Consider the following 21,648-nt stretch of genomic DNA (forward strand, 5'->3'; position numbering starts at 1 on the left):
CTTTCTCTAATAAACCAAATTCAACCTCCCTACGCTATTCTTCTCCTCATATCATGTACCAAAACAAAAATTGCGCTTTTTAAATGTTGTAGAGTTAAAAATGTATAAGATTGAATGTCATATATAACTTTTAATTTATTGGATTGTTATAGTATGTAAATAGTATGTAAATAAACCAATCCCATATTCCATAGTTTTACTATTCTATACAACTGAGCTACATTCCCAGCACTTTCTCTTTTTTATTTTGAGACAGGTTCTTCCTAATTTGCTGAGGCTGGCCTTGAATTTGTGATCCTCCTGCCTCAGCCACCCCAGTCTCTGGGTTTATAGGCGAGTGCCACATGTGCTCAGCTTGTTCTTATTTTGAAAAGTGTATGTTTTCCTTTATCAGAAACTGACAGATTGTGATCCAAATTTCTTATGCCATTCTGCATTTCAACCAGCAATCTTGGAGTATTCCTATTAGCACTCGGTATTATTAGTTTCTTTTTCTAATCACTCTAACAGATTTGTAAGCATATTTCTTTGTAGTTTTAATTTGAATTGCTTTAGCATCCAATACTGTAAGGCCCCCTTTTATATGCTTATCAAACATATTTACATCTTCCATAGTGATGTGTCTATAAATATCTTTTGCCCATTTGTTGAATCCTCTGTTTTCTTACTATTGGTGATTTTTTTCTTTTATATGCACAAATTCATTGTCAAAAGATTTGTAAATTATTTCACTTAGTATGTGCCTTATCTTGTCTTTACATTCTTTACATTGATTTTACAGAGCAAATATAATTATAAAAATGAAATCCCATCCACCCACTCTCTGATATTTATGTTTCTCTATGAATTATTTCCTGACAAATTAGGTAACAACTGTGAAAATACTGGAAGTCTCTGATGTATTTATATAAAGATTGCTAAGTTTTCATGTAACAATATGATTTAAGTAGATAATAAAAATATGCTTTTGGAATATAAATTTTATTTTTTTGTTTCCCCCACCCCAACAGCTGCAGAAATAACTGTGCAACCAACTGTGGAAGAGGCTTCTGACAACTGCACTCAAGAATGTCTCATCTTGGGCCATTCTGATGCCTGCTGGATGCCAGCTTCTCTGACCCATTCCAGCCCTTCACAGGCACAGACCTCTGCTCTATGCCACAGCCCACCCCTGACACAGGCATCTGCTCACCACCTCAGCCCTCCAGTGACACAGACCATTGCTCTCTGCCACAGTCCTCCAGTGACCCAAGCTATCGCTTTGTGCCACAGTCCTCCAACAGTACAGGCCTCTGCTCTCCACCACAGTCCTCCTCTAGCACAGGCCACTGGACTTCACCACAGCCCACCCCCCACACAGGCCTCAGCCCTCCGTTACAGCCCTCCCTTGGCTCAGGCTACTGCAATTCGCCGCAGCCCGCCTCTGCCACAGGCTGCCTCTCTCCACCGCAGCCAAGTCCAGCCACCAATGGGTTTGCAGCAAGGTTGGGTGCAAGGTGCTGGAGCTGATGGACTGCATTCTCTTGATCAGGGAGTGCAAGGTAGTGCTAGATCTCAGTTTTACACTATGTCTGAAAGACTTCATCCCAATGATGATTCAATTAAAGTCATTCCCTTGACAACCTTCACACCAGGCCAACAGGCCAGACCCTCTAGGGGTGATTCCCCCATTATGGAAGAACATCCCTTGTAAAGTTAAAATAGCTATTTCACATTTTCAGACAGATGTATATATTCAAAGTTGAAGATCCAATTTCAAGGAATATTCCAAATTGCTAGGTTTGTAAATAGCTCTGTAAATAGAAACAGATACCAGAAAAAGACTAGAGCTAGACCCTTAGTCAAAAGTTAAAAAATATATTTAAAATTTTTAATTGAGAATGTGTTTTAAAATGAAACAAAATTTAAAAATTCACATCCCTTTGTACAGCAAGGCTTATCATGACAAAAATTAATATGTAGTGTATACTATTTCTGATGTACTGTTTTTTTTTTCATTTTTTACCATGTGCAATATTACTGATTTCTTCCTTTCTGATTTTCATGGACTCAGTAAGTAGCAAATGGAAAACTAGAAAATATCTTATTTTCCAAGTTTATCTTTAGTTTATCTAAACATTGGTTCAGATAACATTAAAAGGTATAAGTACTATAGAATTTTTGTTTGCATTTTAATTTGATTTTTGTTAATTTTTTGTCTCTAATATTTTGTTATTAGTGTTTCTATCTTCAAAAATCTACACTAGGTAGTGTAAATAGCTCTTACAGTTTTGTCTGTCACTGTTTTTCTTATGTTTTCTACCTTTATTTCAAGAATATATTGATATAATTTGTACACACATTTTCCAAACAGAACTTATAATCTGTACAGATCTATAAACCTATTTCTCTACTCTTTAGTAGAGTTCGAGACATTAAAGTGCAATAATATGCCCATATTAGGCAACTATTTGCCAAAAAGGGCTTATTTTTTTTTTAAAAAGAGAAAATGTGTATCTTTGTAGGTAGTGTAATGTACATCAGAAATAATATCATATCTGCCATTTTAAGCCTATATTCCATCATTAATTGGAATTTGTATATAAAAATCATAAGGAAGGTAGATGCATTCAATGCATGGTTGATTTACAGCTGTTGTTGTAAACTACTCTTTGGTAGAAACAATCAGAAAGATTTAAATGATGATCTGACAGCTCAATAGGCTGTTCCAAAAGATGTACAGTACAAAAGACAAACAAAGGAAACTGTAGATAAAACCCTCTACTAAACATATAAGACTAAGGGATTTTTGTCATTCTAGCTCAATTTACTGAAGAAAACCACTGATTAACAAGATGAAAGTCAGAAAGGAACTTTTCAATATACGTAATTATAAATCTACATTGATAGTATTACATTAGAGAATTTCCAGCAGATGTGCAGAGGGAGAAATAAAGTTCATGACTGCTACTTGGGGTAAATAAGAAATACTCCAATAACACACACACACACACACAAAAAAAAAATCCAACAAAATCTCATATGAAACAGAATATGTCCTTCTAAGCAAAGAATACAGTAGTATTCATAGGAAACAGTAGTTTTCTTCTGTTGTCTATTCTTTATTTTTCTGTGTTTTACCTGCTCAGCTGATCATTATCTTCTATGTGCACATTTCATAAATTAACAGAAACATCACCAAGTTAACTTTCCTCCATAACAAAAGCAAGAAAATGTCTTGTTTCAGTATCACACTAAACCAAGAGATCATTAATCTTTTATGGGGGGGAGGGTCAATATTTCTTGTTGATTAAATTAGATGTAGACTTTGTAATGTGTAACTTGAAGATATGTAATTTATGATTAAACAGTGTGTAAATGTTGTAATATAAACTGTGGTAAATGTATAATTTCATTGGTGAAGGATTCTACTGGATGTTGAGAAAGCTTCTCTTCATGTGCCCAGCAGGTTAAGTAGCGTTTTGAGAATATATATTGTTCCCATTGTGAAACAGTTTAAATTGTATTTGAGTTGGTGTATAGAATAACCTCTTAACTTTTAACTAATAGAGTTTAATTAGTGAATTTTCAAATTAATTAGAACTATTTTTTCCTCCTTTGTGTGTGTTAGTGTTCCAAGTGATTTGGAGCATATTGGTTTTCCAGGTGCACATGAATATTTGAAAGTTTATTGAAATATGATTAAGTGTATGTGTTGATATTGTTGTTGCTATTGCTATTGTTGATGAAGAATCTAAACCTGGGGAAGATAAAGAAACCCAGAATGACAAAATCAGTGCTTCCAGTAGATTTTAGAACATTTTTTTTTTCTTTCAAAAATTGCAGATTGTGTGAGAATTTTTTTTCTTGTATTTCAAATACTTCCACATTTTCCTCTCTATTTACTTTAGTTGTGATCTATACATGCTCAAATTTTAAAGTAGATAAAAAGAGAAGCTGAAAAATTATTAAAATTTTATTGTTAATCCTAATGATTACTCTCTTGTTAATGAAAAACAGAAATCAAAGTTGTATAACTTGGGAAATTTTTCTGATAGTGCAAAGTATGGATTTACTAGGAAGGCTCTTAAAAGCTCATGTCTAAAAAGGTGTAAAGTTTTGATACCTTTCCTAGAAATATAGGAATGAACAAATATGCTTTTATTACCCTTTCTAACTCTGATTTTGTAATCAGACTTAGATTGTGTTTAGAATATTAAACAACTGGGCACCCTCTTCTGGGTTTGTACCAGAGAGGAATTGAATGGAAGCAGGCTGGAAATAGCCAAAGAGGCAAGGGGTGTGAGCCCAGTTATTCTCCCCTATGCATTCTCTTTCTAAGCTTCCACTAAGTCTGGCCTTGGAGAACTGTAACTTCTGGGGCTTCAGATTTGATGAGATCTTTCTCATCACCTTACAATTTTTTTCTTTGGATGGATAGAGCTGTAAGTTGACAAAGCTCACAGGTGGCTCTTCTGATATGCAAAATATCTAGTTATAAAACTGCAAAATGTCTTAGTTTACTATCAATCAAGAAATGTTTCCCTCAGAAAAAGGAAGATCCAATTTGGTTTAAAATTAGAATTTCAATTTGAATGATTTGATACTGTAATAAATGTTCAGCCATATTGGTTATTCTGTTTTGTGGCCATATTCACCTACATTTTGATCATTAATTTTCTAGTTATAGCATTAATATACCACATTTGTAAGTATGCTGTCACTGTATCTCATATGCTAAATATAGACACATTAATTTCTTGAACAAGTTCTACTAATATTGTGTCAGTGTATTAAAACTAGCTTTTACATATAATACCAACCATGTAATAAACTTAGAGAGTACATTTTGCATAGTCTCATTTTATAATTTAACATTTTACTTTTAATTATGTAAATTTGATTAGAAAAATTATTATAAAATGATTAGTGCTATTGTGTAATGGTGACAGTTATGAAGAACATCTGCCTTCCCAAACTCATATTTGTCACACACTTTCATTAAAATGGGGAAAATGGACTAAAAAGAAATTGCAGATTGGGCAGTCCTTAAAATGTAATCACATCGCACTCAAAAACACCTTTTCAGTCTTGGGTAAATTTAGAAATTCAGTGGGTTTTACTCACAAACATTTTAACATTATTTTTTTTTTGTCTGTATTAAGGCTGAAATGTGCATATATTTCCTAAATACACTTGTAAAAATCTACAAGTTTAGGTTTTTATTTATTTATTCTCTTCATTTTGTTTTCCACTGTGATTATAATTTCTTGTTTTTCATCTTTCATATTTTTTGCCAACCAAATTTATAGCTATGTTAAGGTAAATTTTTCTCACAATTACTAGATATAATTTTGGCTATTTTCAACTAGCTCAATTTGCCTAGAAAACATGGAAGCAAGAGAAAATGAGCTATATTTAGATACGAACCATTTATATTATGTGCCAATTGCCACACTGGAGAAATTTCATGCAGAGGCCTTAAAGTATTCATTCACACTAGATTTCTTATACTAACCATCCTTCTGCTTTTCATAGATATGATTTTTAAAATCAGTGAAAGTTGACAACAGCAGGAGTAGAAATGAAAAGGCTGCTCAAAAAAAATGTGTGTGCACAAATGAAAAAAATGAAGGCAATTGTGTAGTGATTATATGTGATGCTTTTAGGAATAAAATGTGTAAAATTTATGCTGTCCCTACTTAAAATATTTGGAATTTTATGAAATATGTATTTATGTTTGTGTTTTTGGAAGATTCCTCCTCTATGACATCATACAGTATCTGAAAGTGAACAGTATCTCAAGGCAGCTCTAAACATGCTTTGGACGTGAGATGGTTGGATATTCTATGGCCCAGGATGGCAGTATGTAGTCCAGCGGCAAATGTGTATTAATGTTCTATTTCAGGTTCTGTATTGCATGTTTTCTTATTCATTAATATAGATAATAATAAAATAATTATGAGAAATAAGAATGCATTTTAATGTGTATGTTCATTAACCAAAAAGCAAAAGTTTTATTTTATGTTAAATTGGTTTTTAAATTTATATAGAGCAAAATACAATTTTTGCTGGTAAAGTTCTGTGAGATTTATTACTTTCTTATTTACTCTTACAACGCATTTAATATAATTCTATTATTAAACCTCATTTCAGTCACTTTTTAATGTTGAACAATAGTGTAATGTTTTCAAACATTTATTTTGCATCTTCCATGTAAAACGAAAGAGGTATTTATTTATTCCACATTAGTCCCATTTAATATAAAAGCCACCTAAGGACTTATCTGTGCAATCTGAGGAGATCCAGGTTATATAAGTTTCTGGAGAATGGTAGTAATATTTGTGAAACAAAATAACTTCACTCCTTGTTTCATTTTCCCTCTGGCTTAATGGAGAGAATCCTAGAATACTGAAATTTCTCAAACGGTACAATATCACTAAATATGCAATTTATATGGCATTTTTATTAACCCTGAAATTTGATTAAGGATTACAAAATGCATATTCTAGTGCTTTTTTCCTGTTCTCTAATAGATAGATTATACTAAAATCTTAATAGAAAATATTAAGCAAATGTGCTCCCCTTCTCATCTTTAAAAAATAAGAAAGTGAGTGCTGGAGTTGTAGCTCAGTGGTAGAACCCTTGCCTAGCACGTGTGGGGCACTGGGTTCAATCTTCAACATCACATAAAATAAACAAACAGATAGATAGATACATAGATACATAGATAGATAAAATAGAGGTATTGTGTCCATCTATAACCAAAAATATTTTAAAAAATAACAAGTTACTGGTATTTTACTAATGTTCCCCAGATTAATTGTATAAGATTTTAGCAAATAAGAAAGCAATTAATCCAATGCATAGGTTAAATTTCACTTGGTTTCATGTGGAACACCATTAACTTCCTATTCAGGAATCTTATCAAGTAGAGGGAGATTCAGAGAAACTGGTGATACGGAGACAAATACAATCCAAAAAGTTAATTTTCATTATTTCTGAAGTTGGAGACAAAATTTGTTAGAGTCTGACATGTTTTACTTTCTTCAGAGTGGTGCAGAAATGATTTATTATTATGTGATATGTTGATGAAGTTGCACTTTCTCTATTAGAAGGTAATCACTGGATTTGTCAAGAAATAAATACTTTTGAAGATATGACTGAGAGACAACTATTCACTGATTCCTTAACTCTTTTTTCAGTTTGTGCCTAATTGACCCTTTGATACCACATATCTGGAAATTATAAAAATTTACTATGAAAACAAAATTCTAAAGATAGGAGAGGGTAGAAATTTTTCATGAAAGAAAGACTTTGTGGCCTTTATAATGTCTCCATAAGAACAGCTCATATTTATAGAGCAAATTACACTTCAAGAGCCCCCTTCAAATTTCCCATTGCATCATTTATTCATAAGACTAGAAAAAATAAATTACTGCATGACTTATATGAGTATCAAAATGATAATTTGTGTCACAGTATATTTTTCTCTAAAAGCATTCATGTGTTCAAACACAATGAAACTAAAATCCTTAGACATATGCTGCTCTTTTACCAATACTGAAAGTCATTCTCCTACAGATTACAATTCATTTACATGCCTGGAAAGGAGAATTTGTTTAAAGAAAAAATTCTTAGCTCTCTGATTAGTTTTAGCTTACTCACTTGTGCTCACTAAAGTGTCAAAAATTTTAGCATAAACATGCCTGTTTCTTGCCCAGGAATGACACTGAAGGAATTGAACTTTAATTATAAAGAGCAAGGACATGAAGTTCATTTGGGTTATAGTTTGGATCTTGAATGTCCCCCCAAAGACCTATGTGCTAAAGGCATGGTTCCCAATGTGAAACTGTTGGGAGGTGGTAAAAAGTTTGAGAGGTGGGCCTGAGTGGGAGGTCTTTAGGTCAATGGGGGTTTGCACTCACAGGGTATAATGCAGCTCTGGCCCTTGGCTTATGATATGAGCAGTTTTGCTCTGCAACACTCCCACTGTGTTTTGTTCCCTTGTCACAGGCCCCAAATGATAGGGTGAACCATGGACTGGAACCTCCAAAACTATATGTGTACTATGTGTACTATGAAACAAATGGATAAATTCAGGGAATAGATTTTTTAATTCATAAACTCTTATTTTCTCTGAGATAAAAAATGTCACACTATTATTTGTAGTAAAGTCAAATGTACTGATCTCATGATGGTTAGTTTAACATTTTAACTTGAGTAGGCTTCAGTGCCAGATATTTGCTGACCCACAGGTCCTGATGTTCTTGTAAACGTATTTATTTTTTAGTTGAGATTAACTTATCAATTAACACATTTTGGGTAACGTGAATTATTGTTCTTAATGTGTATGGGGGCATGGGGTTATCAAATTAATTTAAAACTTTAGAGAAAATGACCTTCTCCAAAGAAAAGTTTGCCAACAAATTGCCTGCCTCAGTCTGGCTGGGCAAAATAACCGGGGGTGGGGTGGGGTGGGGTGGGGTGGGGGGGCAGTGACAAGCAACTTGTGAAGATTGAAACAGAGGGAGCCTCTTTATTGTAGGACAGCAGAGGTATATATACATAACTGAATACACAGCTTGACTCAATTTAGCATCATCCAGTTACAGCAATCAGTCATTAAGGAATCCTCATCATCTTAATAATTACACAGAGCTTAACTTAATTGACATAATCTAGACATAGCAGTCAGTCATTAAGGAATCTCCATCATCTTAATGGCTCGCTGGCATTACTTCTCAAACCACTCCTCCTGGCAAAGTGCCAGGCGCCATCTTGACTTGTCTGTGGCCCTCAACAATTGCCTTCCCATTTGAGCTATAGCATCAATTCTACCCTGGGTCTACTATTCATATTTTGAACTTGCCAGCCTTCACAAGCTTGTAAATCAATTCCTTAAAATCTCAATCTCTCTCTCTCTCTCTCTCTCTCTCTCCTTTTATTCTGTTCTCCCCAGAGAACCCAGACTGATACAGATTTCAATTTAATAAAGCATAAAACATCTTAAACAATTCTTCCTAAATATGATCAGGCTTAATAAAGTAGTGTTCCATGGAGCATTCTTGTTCTGACAGAGGTATGTTCTTTCAGTACATAATTTGGCATAGCTAGAATTATCTTTCTGCAGAATTGCTAAGTGACTGAATTCTTAGGGTTTAAAATCATAGAAATCTGTACTCAAATATCAGTTCTTCCACATGAAATCTAGGTTAGTATAGAGAAATTTTTGAACTTTGAAATATCTTTTCCATATTTTAAAAATAAGGCTAATATTCTGAATGTTTTGAAAAATATTGACAATGTTGATTTATGAACTTTGGTTGGAAGTACTAAATGGTGAAGAAGAAAATGAGAAAAAGTTTTCTCTGAAGTAATACCTACATATAATTCACCTCATTAGATTTAATTTGTAATTCAATAGAGAGTAAGATGAAAAGAATGAATAGAAGAAAATCAGTTGAACAGCCCTAATCTACTCTTAGAGAGACCATCTTGGCCCTAAAGCACCTGGAATATACACATACTAAATTTTTTACTGAATCAGTTCTCTTTTGTGATACTGTCTCTATGGCAGTTCTATGCCTCTACCCCCAGACTCTCTAGAACACTATTTTTGTGAAATATTTTTGTTGTTGTTGATGGACATTTATTTATTTATTTTTATCTGGTGATGAGGAACAAACCCAATGAATCACACATGTTAGGCAAGAGCTCTACCACTGAGCTACAACCCCAGCCTATAGGACACCATTTTAAATTTACATGCAGTTAGCCATATGTACACTGTTTACTCCTAGCAATGGCACTGCGTGGATGCATCCATGGTTTACTACATATGTCTTCCAAATCATACCTCTACCTGTTTGTGACACAGTTGTTAGTCAAGGAAAATTGAAATGGAATTTGGAAAGCAAAGTCTTGAAACAATTCTGCCCCAAAGCCCTAGCATTCTGGACTGGTGAAATATGGAACAAATTTAGAGGTCTCTAAAATACCTTTTGGGTTCATTCTCCCATTGTCTTAATAAATATCAACTGATTTTCTTCTATTCATACTAATATCCTCAACAAATTTTCCTAGCTACAATTTTGGTGTTTGTTTATAAAAATCCCTTTCCATTCTTTGTGACATGGGCAGGTTGAGTATTTTCCAGGTCTTTATATTCTTATTTTTTACTAAAAAAATCTGTCTTTATTTCATTATTTATTTATTCTTTTTAGACACATATGACAGTAGAGTGTATTTTAGCATATTATACATACATAGAGTATGACTTATTCTAAGTAGGATCAAATTCTTGTTGTACATGTTGGGTAGTTTCACTGGTTGTATATTCATGTATGCATATAGGAAAGTTCTGTCTGATTCATTGTACTGTCTTTCCAATTCCTGTCCCCTAACTTTCCCTTCATTTTCCTTTCTCTAATCCAAGGAAATTTTACCCCCCCCCATTATTGTGTATCAGCATCAACACAACAGAGACAACCTTTGACCTTTAGTTTGGGGGATTGTCTTATTTCACTTAGCATGATAGTCTCTAGTTTCATCAATTTACTGGCAAATGGCATAATTTTATTCTTCTTTATGGCTGAGTATAATTCCATTGTGTATGTACACCATATTTTTTTAATCCATCTGTTGAAGAGTACCTAGGTTGGTTCCATAGTGTAGCTATTGTGAATTGAGCTGCTATAAATATTGACATGGCTGTGCCACTGTAGTATGCTAAGTTTAAATCCTTTCGATATATACTGAGGAGTGAGATAACTTGGTTAAATCGTGGATCCACTCGAAGATTCCTGAGGAATATCCATACTGTTTTCTATAGTCGTTGCACCAATTAGCATTCCCACTCTCAATATATGAGTGAACTTTTTCCTTCACATACTCACCCACTTTTATTGTAACTTGTATTCTTGATAATTGCCATTCTGACTGGAATTAGAGGGAATCTCAGTATAGTTTTCCTTTGCATTTCTCTAATTGCTAGAGATACTGAACATTTTTTCATATATTTATTGACCAATCATACTTCTTCTTTGAATATACCTGTTCAGTTCTTTTGCCCATTTATTGATTAGATTATTTGGTTTTGTTTTTGGGATTTTTTTATAGTCCTTCATATATCTTGTAGATTAAGGCTCTTTCTGAGGTGGTGGCAAAGATTTTCTGCTATTCTGTTGGCTCTTTCTTCATGATCTGGATTGTTTGTTGTTGTTGTAGTTGTTGTTTGTTTGTTTTTTTCTGGGAAGAAGCTTTTTAGTCTGATACCATCCCATTTATTGATTCTTGATTTTACTTCTTGCATTTTAGGAGTCTTTTTGAGGAAGTTACTCCTAAGCCAACATGATGGAGGGTTAGGCCTACATTTTCTTGTAGTAGGTGCTGGGTCTCTAGTCTAATGCCTAGGTCATTAATCCACTTTGAGTTGAATTTTGTGCAGGGTGAGAGATAGGGGTTAAATTTCTTTCTACTACATATAGATTGCCAGTTTTCCCAGCACCATTTATTGAATGTATGGCTATCAATGTATGTTTATGGTGCCTTTGTCTAGGATGAGATAACTATTTATATGGATTTGTCAGTGTGTCTTCTATTGTGTTCCATTGGTCTTCATGTCTGTTACTATGCTAATACCATGTCATTTTTGTTACTATAAGCCCTGTAATATAATTTAAGGTCAGTTATTGTGATGCTTCCAGCTTCACTTTTCTTGCTAAATATTGCTTTTATTATTCTGCCTCTTGTTTTTCCAAATGAATTTCATGACTGCTTTTTCTATTTTCACGAAGAACAACATGAGAACTTTAATTAGAATCTCACTGAATGTGTGTACCAAATTTAGTAGTATGGCCCATTTTTTTATATTAATCCTGCCTAACCAAGAATATAGGAGATCTTTCCATTTTCTGAGGTTTTCTTAAATTTCTTTCTTTAGTGTTGTCTAGTTTTCATTGTAGAGGTCTTTCACCTACTGTGTTTGATTGATTCTCAAGTATTTTTTTTTTTATTTTTGAAACTATTGTGAACAGGGTAGTTTTGCTATTTTCTCATTCAGTTGAGTCATCATTAGTGTGTAGGAACACAATTGATTTATGGGTGTTAATTTTATATCCTGTTATTTTGATGAATGCACTTATAAGTTGTAGAAGTTTTCTGGTAGAGTTTTGGGCTCTTTTAAATATATAATCATGTCATTGGCAAATAGGGATAACTTGAGCTCATCTTTTCCTATTCGTATCCCTTTAATTTCTTTCTTTTGCCTAATTCCTCTGGCTAGAGTTTCAAGAACTATATTGAATATGTTGAAAGATGACATCCTTGTTCTGTTCCAGTTTTAGAGGGAATTATTTTAATTTTCCTCTATTTAGAATTATATTGGCCTTGGGTTTAACATATATACATTTTACAATGTTGAGATATATTCCTACTATCCCTAGATTTTCCAGTGTTTTGAACATGAAGGGGTGTTGTATTTTGTCAAAAGCCTTTTCTGCATCTATTCAGATGATCTTATGATTTTTTTAAGTATATAAATGTGATGAATTATGTTTATTGATTTCCATATGTTGAACCAACCTTGCATCCCTGGGATGAACCTCATTTGATCATGGTGCACTATCTTTTTAATATGTTTTTATATGCAATTTGCCAGTATTTTATTAAGAATTTTTGCATCTATTTTCATCAGGGATATTAGTCTAAAGTTTTCTTTTCTTGATGTGTCTTTGTCTGGTTTTGGTATGGGGGTGATACTAGCTCCATATAATGAGTTTGGAAGGTTTCCCTCCTTTTCTATTTCATGAAATAATTTGAGGAGTATGGGTGTAAGTTCTTGTTTGATGGTCTGGTAGAACTCAGGTGAGAATCCATCTAGTCTTGAGCTTTTCATTGTTGGTAGCTTTTTATGGTGTTGTCAATTTCATTGGTTAAATTGATCTGTTTAAATTGTGTATGTATTTCTGTTTCAATTTAGGTAGGTCATATGTCTCTAGAAATTTTTTGATGTCTTAATGATTTTCTATTTTTTTGGAGTATAGATTTTCAAAACAATTTCTGATTATCATCTGTATTTCAATAATGTCCAAGTTGATATTTCCTTTTTTAATCACAATTTTAGAAATTTGAGTTTCTTTTCTTATTTTTATAAGCTTGGATAAGGATTTACCAATATTATTTATTTTCTCAAAGAACAAAATTGTTTCATCAAATATTTTAACTGTATTATGTATTTCAATTTCATTCATTTTGTCTCTGATTTTTATTATTTCCTGTTTTCTACTGCTTTTGGTGTTGATTTGTTCTTTTTCTAGTGCTTTGGTGTTTAATGTTACGTTATTTATTTGGTGAATTTCAGTTCTTTTAAAGAATGCACTCAATGCACCAAACTTTCCTCTTAGAACTGCCTTCATTTTGTTTCAGAAATTTTGATATGTTGTAGGAGTGGCAAATAAATTATTGCTTTGAACTCCATAACCTTGGACAGCTTGACTGCCAAATCTGGGAATCGTTCCATGTGAAGGTGTAGACAGACATACCCATTAGGAGGCAACTGTTGTTAATGGGGTGGCATGGAATGCCTGGCATGGAAAGTTTATCAGCTTTAAATATAGATGCCTCCTTGCCTTGGGTAAAAGAGATATCTGTGTGCACCTAGTCTGAACAGCCTTGAGGCACCAGCTGCCTGGAGGAGGAAGAATTACTGTGAAAGTGATAAGGCCCCGACCCAGAAATTTCCCAAAGCTTCTCACCTCTTGTTTATCTTAAAGAACCTTTCCTAACAATTAATATGTTTGATGTGTTCCCCTATAAAATAAAGGTTAGTGGGCTTTCTATCTTTGTTAGAGATCAGATCCATGAGATCCTTCAACCCACCAGGCCCTAGCTGTGAACCCATTTTCTGGGTCTTTTGTCTGTATTTCTAAATATTATTTCAAACTTTTAATTTGCCAGCTAGCTCACACTTCAATGTGCCAGTCTATGTCATTTGATTGATGAGTTTAGGCCATTTACATTTAATGTTATTATTGAGATATAATTCTTATTCCATGTCATTTTGATTTATTTCAGGTTATTACTTAATGCTTAAGGGAAGTATTTATCAACAAGACATTAACAGTCATAAATATTCATGCATGAAGCAATGGAGCATCTACATATAGCAAACAAACACTTAACAATTTCAAGAATGAAATAGATGTCCACATCTCTCTTTTGATTGACTATTCTTGTAACATAGTTCATCTCTTTGCTGGTTTTCACTTTTATGTTTCACTTTTTTCTTCATGAAATATCTTTTTAAAAATTATTTTATTTTTTAGTTGATAAATCTTTATTTTGTTAATAAATCTTTATTTATACATAGTGCTGAGAATTGAACCCAGAACTTTACACATGCCAGGCAAGTGTGTTACCGCTGAACCACAGCCTCAGCCCCTCATGAAATATCTTAATGAATATGTTTTATACTGTAGGCTTTCTATATGTGAATTTTTTAACTTTTGTTTATCATGGAAGGTTAATTCATTATCAATTCTTAATTTTGCTGGATATAGTACTCTGGGTTGGTATCCATTTTTTTTTTTTACAGCTTGGAATATATTATTCCAAGACCTGCTAACTTTGAGGGACTGAGAAATCACCTGAAATCCAGATTGGTTTCCAATTATGACCTGTTGTTTTCTCCGGCAGCCTTTAAAATTCTATCTTTATTCTGTATCTAAGGCATTTTTATAATAATGTGCCTTGGTGTGAGTCTGTTGTAATTTTGTATATTTGGGGTCCTGTAGGCCTCCTAAATTTGGTTTTCTATATTATATTTAAGTATTTTGAAATTTTCACATATTATTTCTTTGAAAAGATTGTGCATTCCTTTGGTTTATATCCCTTAGCCTTTATCTATCCCAATATATCTTAAGTTTGGTCTTTTCATGTTGTCCCATATTTCATGGAAATTCTATTCATGGCCTCTAAACATCTTTTCTCCATGGTCAACCTTATTTTCAAGATTATAAATGTTGTCTTCATTGCCCAAAACTATTTCCCATGTGGTCTAGTCTTCTGATAATGGTTTCCAATGATTTTTTTATTTGGCATATTGATTCCTTCATTTCAAGTATTTCCATTTGATTTTTTAAAAAATATCTATCTCTTTATTGAAGTGATATCTTGCTTCCTGTATTTTCTGCCTAAAGTCATTTCTTACATTATGTTTTATCTCACAGATCAATTTAACTATGAGTATTCTAAACACCTTCTCTGACATTTCTTCCACTGTGGCATCAGTGGATTCTTTTCTTGAATTTTGTTTTAGGTGATTTGTTCCCTTGCTTTTTCATGTTGTTTGTGTGTCTACCCATACAACTGTATGATTTTTGAGGCAGTAGAATTTCCACCCTGGAGGCTTAGAGTGTCCTTGAATGTTTCTAGTACTTCACAATTTAGGAGGAGACAGATAATAACAATACAAACAATTTATAGCATTAAATGAAACAGTTACTTTTTTGGACATCTACTATGTTAATAATCACATAAACAAGATCCACCCAAATGGCCTGTTTGGTTCCCAGGCACACAGCAGGACCAGTCCACTCCAACCCCAGTGGGGTAGACACACACCAGAGCCTAGATTCTGGTGCAGTACTGCCCTGTCTGACCAGTGAACTACCATGGGAGACAAGATCCATTACAGACTGTCCACACCAGGACACACAGGATCCAGGCTCTCAGTAGGCCTGGTTCACCACTCCCCGTGAGGGACAGACACCTGCCTGAACCTAGCCTCTGGCAAAACACTGCCACTTTCAATCAGCAGATAGCAGACTACCACGGGAGGTCAAGCCCAGTGGCCCAGATCCACCCACTCCAAATTACGCAGAACCCAGATCCAGGAAGCAGTAGCATTCATTGAGGGACACCAGCAGGGTCTGCAAGCCCAACATCAAGGTGAGGTACACACAATTTGCACAGGTACTACAAGAATATAGGAAATAAACTGTAATATCTCAGATCCACATTGAAAGAAAGGAAGACACACAGACAAGATGAAAAAACAAGGGAGGAAGGGCCCCAAACAAACCAGGACATTATAATAACAGAACAAACCAACAGCAAAGTTGATGAAATGTCAGAGAAAAAGTTCAGAAGGTTCATAATTAAAATAATTTGTGAATTTAAGAATGACCTAAATGTGCAAGTACACACAAAAATTGATCACTCCAACAATGAAATAAGAGAACAAATACAGGTAGCAAAAGATACCTTCACGTGAGAGATAGAGACTCTGAAAAAAAAGTCAGAAATCCTTGAAATGAAGGATACCATAAACCAAATAAAAAACTCCATAGAAAGCATAACCAACAGACTAGATCACTTGGAAGAAAGAATGTCAGATAATGAAGACAAAGTATACAATCTGGAAAATAAAGTTGACCACACAGTGAAGAAAGGTAGAAACCATGAACAGAACATCCAAGAATCATAAGATAGCATCGAAAGACAGATCTAAGAGTTATTGGAATAGAGGAAGGCACAGATTTTCAAACCAAAGGAATGTACAATATTTTCAATGAGATAATATCAGAAAATTTCCCAAGCATGAAGAACAAATTGGAGAACCAAATACAAGAGGCTTACAGGACACCAAATGTACAGAATTACAACAGATCAATACCAAGGCACATTATAATAAAAATGTCTAGTATACAAAATAAGGATAGAATCTAAAAAGTTACAAGAGACAGAAATCAGACCACATATAAGGGGAGACCAATTCATATCTCAGTAGATTTTTCAACTCAGACCCTCAAAACCAGGAGATCATAAAAAGAAAATAGATGTCAACCAAGAATCTTATATCCAGCAAAACTAAGCTTTAGATTTGATGATGAAATAGTCAAAAGAATTTACACCTAGAAAGCCTGCACTACAGAACATCCTCAGCAAAATATTCCAAGAATAGTAAAACAATGATGAAAATACACAGAGGGAAGGATTACACTAAAGGAAAATCTAATCCGAGGAGAAACCAAGTCACATTAAATACCAAAAATAAACAAAAATGCCTGGGAATAAAAATCATGTCTCAATAATAACCCCGAATGTTAATGGCCTAAACTTCCCAAGAAAAAGGAACACACTAGCAGATTGGAAGAAAAAAAAGACCCAGCAATATGCTACCTCCAAGAGACTCATCTCATAGAAATAGAAATTCACAGACTGAAGGTGAAGAGTTGGGAAAAATCATACCACTCACCTGGACTGCAGAAGCAAGCAGGGGTTTCCATCCTCATATCAAATAAAGGAGACTTCAAAATAAGTCAATCAAAAAGAATAAAGAAGGACACTACATACTGCTCAAGGAAAGTTCATTGCATGCAGTTCATTCCTTAAAAGAAGAAAAAGTTAACATATAAATGACTTAACATTACATCTCAAAGCCCTACAAAAAAAATAACAAATCAACACCAAAAGCAGCAGAAGACAGAAAATAATTAAAATCAGAGCTTAAATTGATAAAATGGTAACAAAATAAACAATTGAAAAAATTGACAGAACAAAAAGTTGGTTCTTTGATAAAATAAATAAATTTGACAGACCCTTAGCCAGGCTAATGAAGAGAAGGAGAGATAAAACTCTAATCATTAGCATATGTGATGAAAAAGGAAATATCACAACAGACACTACAAAAATACAGAAGATAATTAGAAATTATTTTGAAAACTTGTACTCCAGTAAGATAGAAAATATCAAAGGCATTGACAAATTTCTAAAGTCATATAATTTTCCCAAATTGAATCAGGATGTTATACTCAATTTACACAGATCAATTTCAAGTGATGAAATATAAGATGCCATCAAAGGTCTACCAACCAAGAAAATCCCAGGACCATACACATACACAGCCAAGTTCTGCAAGACCTTTAAAGAAAAACTAATACCAATACTCTCCAAATTATTTCAAGAAAGAGAAAGAGGAAGCACTTCCAAACTCATTCTATGAGGCCAATATCACTCTGATTCTAAAACCAGGCAAAGACACATAAAAAAATGAAAACTTCATAGATGACAAAATTCTAAATAAAATTCTGGCAAATCGAATACAAAAATAAATCAAAAAGGTCATGCACCATGATCAAGTGGGATTCATCCCAGGGATGCAAGGTTGGTTCAATAAATGTAAGTCATCACATCAATACACATATGATCATCTGAATAGATGCAAAAAAAGCATTTGACAAAGCACAGCACCCCTTTATGTTCAAAACACTAGAAAAACTAGGGATAACAGGAACATATCACAACACCATCAAGACTAACTATTCTAAGACTCAGGCCAATGTCATTCTAAATGGAGAAAAATTGAAGGCATTCCCTCTAAAAACTGAACAGGAAAGGGATGCCCTATTTCACCACTTCCCTTTAATATAGTTCTTGAAACACTAGCCAGCACAATTAGACAGATGAAAAAAAATAAAGTGATACACACAAGAAAAGAAGAACTCAAATTGGCACTATTCTATACCTAGAAGACCCTAAAAGTTTTGCCAGAAAACTTCTAGAACTAGTATATAAATTCAGCAAAGTAGCAGGATATAAAACCATCACCAATAAATCAAAGGCATTTCTGTATATCAGGAAAACTATCTCACTTAAAATATCCTAAAAAAAAACCACTACAGAATAAACTTAATGAAATATGTGAAAGATCTACATAATGAAAATTACAGAACCCTAAAGAAAGAAATCAAGGAAGACCTTAGAAGATGGAAAGATCTACCTTGCTCTTGGTTAGGCAGAATTAATATTAGGGGAAAGGGAAAAATAATACAAGGGGGGACAAATGAATGTCAGTAGAGGGGGCAGAGAGAGAAGAGGGGAGGGGAGGGGAGGGGGGATAGTAGAGGATAGGAAAGGCAGCAGAACACAACAGACACTAGTATGGCAATATGTAAATCAATGGATGTGTAACTGATGTGATTCTGCAATCTGTATATGGGGTAAAAATGGGAGCTCATAACCCACTTGAATCAAAGTGTGAAATATGATATATCAAGAAATATGTAATGTTTTGAACAACCAACAATAAAAAATTAAAAAAAAAGAAAAAAAATTACCATAGTTCAAAAAGCACTATACAGATTTAATGCAATTCTGATCAAAATCCTAATGGCATTCCTCATAGAAATAGTAGAAAAAGCAATTATGAATTTCATCTGGAAAAATAAGAGACCCAGAATAGCTAAAACAATCCTTAGCAGGAAGAGTGAAGCAGGTGGTATCACTATACTAGACCTTAAACTAAACTATAGAGCAATAGTAACAAAAACAGCATGGTATTGGAAGCAAAACTGACTGGTAGACCGATGGTACAGAATAGAGGACACAGAGACTAACCCACAAAATTACAAGTATATTAGACAAAGATGCCAAAAACATGCATTGGATAAAAGGTAGCCTCTTCAACAAATGGTGCTGGGAAAACTGGAAATCCATATGCAACAAAATGAAATTAAAACCCCATCTCTCACTATGCTCAAAACTCAACTCAAAATGGATCAAGGACTTAGGAATACAACCAGAGACCCTGTGTCTAATAGAAAAAAAAGTAGGCCCTAAACTCCATCATGTGGTATTAGGCCCCAACTTCCTTAATAAGACTCCTGTGGCACAAGAATTAAAATCAAGAATCAATAAATGGGATAAACTCAAACTAAAAAGTTCTTCTCAGGAAAATAAACAATCTGTGAGGTGAATAGAGAGCCTACATCTTGAGAGCTAATCTTTACCCTTCACAATCAGATAGAGCACTAATCTCTAGGGTATATATATATATATATATATATATATATATATATATATATATATATATATATATATATAAAACTCCAAAAGCTAAACACCAGAAAAACAAATAACCCAATCAATAAATAGGCCAAGGACCTGAAGGGACACTTCTCAGAAGAGGATGTAGAATCCATCAACAAATATATGAAAAAATGTTCATCATCACTAGCAATTAGAAAAATGCAAATCAAAACCACTCTAAGATTTCATCTCTAGCCAGAATGGCAGGTATTATGAAGACAAACAACAATAAGTGTTGGCGAGGATGTGGGGAAAAAGGTACACTCATACATTGCTGGTGGGACTGCAAATTGGTGCAGCCAATATGGAAAGCAGTATGGAGATTTCTTGGAAAATTGGAAATGAAACCACCATTTGACCCAGTTATCCCTCTCCTCTGTCTATACCCAAAGGACTTAAAAACAGCATACTTCAGGGACACAGCCTCATCAATGTTTATAGCAGCACAATTCACAATAGCTAAACTGTGGAACCAACCTAGATGCCCTTCAATAGATGAATGTATACAAATAAATGTGGCATATATACACAATGGAATATTACTCAGCAATAAAAGAGGATACATCATGACATTTGCAGGTAAATGGATGGAGTTAGAGAAGATAATGCTAAGTGAGGTTAGCCAATCCCCCCAAAAAAACAAATGCTGAATGTTTTCTTTGATATAAGGAGGTTGATTCATAGTGTTATAGGAAGAGGAGCATGGGAGGAATAGAAAAACACTAGATAGGGCAGAGGGATTGGAGGAAAAGGGAGGGGGTATGAGGTTATAAATGATGGTGAAACATAATGTTCATTATTATCCAAAGTACATGTATAAAGGCAAAAATTGGTGTGAATATACTTTGTATACAACCAGAGATATGAAAAATTGGGCTGTATATGTGTAATAAAAATTGTAATGTCATATATAAATAAATATGTAAATATATAAATATATATGTGAATAAAATAAAATACATATAAATAAATATATATGTATAAAATAATAATCACAAAACAGAAATGATATAATTAATTATTACCCATGGTAAAAACATTAAGTTCGCATAAGGGTTTACAACATTAAGTGTAAACATGGATAGAAAAAAAGTGATGTAAGTTGTGAGAGAAGAGAAAATAGATGTAAAAAATAAAGGAAAAGTGAAAGAGAAATCAATAATGATTGGCTTCTGGTAGAGGCAATTAGAGAAAGAATCAAAGGAAAAGTTGAGTGAGAAAAAAGTGTATTAAATAAAAATTCTTAAAAAATAGTAAAAAAAGAAAAAGAAAACACTACAAGAATGAAACTGATATATTCTATTCAAACATCTTAGTCCTCAAAATAATAATCTATGAAAAATAACTGCCTTCAAAAAAATGCTAGGAATAAGAAAAAGAAACAGTATGAGTATGTATAGGTTTCCAGGAACCATTAGTTATGACTGAACATAGAGAAGAAAAAAGAAAAAAAAGGATCTTGATGAGAAGTTAATTGTTTCTATTGGAGTTCAAAAAGTTCTCAGCCTCCATTCTCAGGTGTGTTATTTTTGGTTGCTGGAGTGTGAAGGGAGATCCCATATGCAGAACTCTAAACAGCAGGGTTTAGTCTTTGGTAGCTTCCATGTTCTTCTTTGAGTGGTGATTGTACTGAAGATATTGAATCAGTGCACCTCTAGGGCCAGGCATTTGCTGGACCCCACTGGGAGACTGTGCTCTAGGAAAGAACCCTGGATTTCACTAATGTGGTAGAGGGTCCAATCCTAATTCCCCTCAGTCACTTTTGAAGTTTGTGGTTTTTGGACTCTCAGGTTCAGA

The 21,648-nt window shown here is 33.7% G+C and overlaps 1 protein-coding gene across 5 annotated transcripts in view; it reads left to right on the top strand.

Annotated features, from left to right (window-relative positions):
- Positions 1-5,942, top strand: part of Pcdh11x (protocadherin 11 X-linked) — a 718,824-nt gene extending 712,882 nt beyond the window's left edge. For all 5 annotated transcript variants that reach the window (XM_058573732.1, XM_058573733.1, XM_058573734.1 and 2 more), the window contains one exon: positions 1,011-5,942. In XM_058573732.1, coding sequence (XP_058429715.1) covers positions 1,011-1,693 — 683 coding nt within the window. In that variant the 3' untranslated portion in view covers positions 1,694-5,942. The remainder of the gene's footprint in view (positions 1-1,010) is intronic.
- Positions 5,943-21,648: the final 15,706 nt, after the last annotated feature.

Source organism: Marmota monax, unplaced genomic scaffold (genome assembly GCF_021218885.2).
Source record: "Marmota monax isolate L192 unplaced genomic scaffold, Marmota_monax_Labrador192_F-V1.1 WCK01_AAM20220418_F8-fsc00067, whole genome shotgun sequence".
Taxonomy (NCBI): domain Eukaryota; kingdom Metazoa; phylum Chordata; class Mammalia; order Rodentia; family Sciuridae; genus Marmota; species Marmota monax.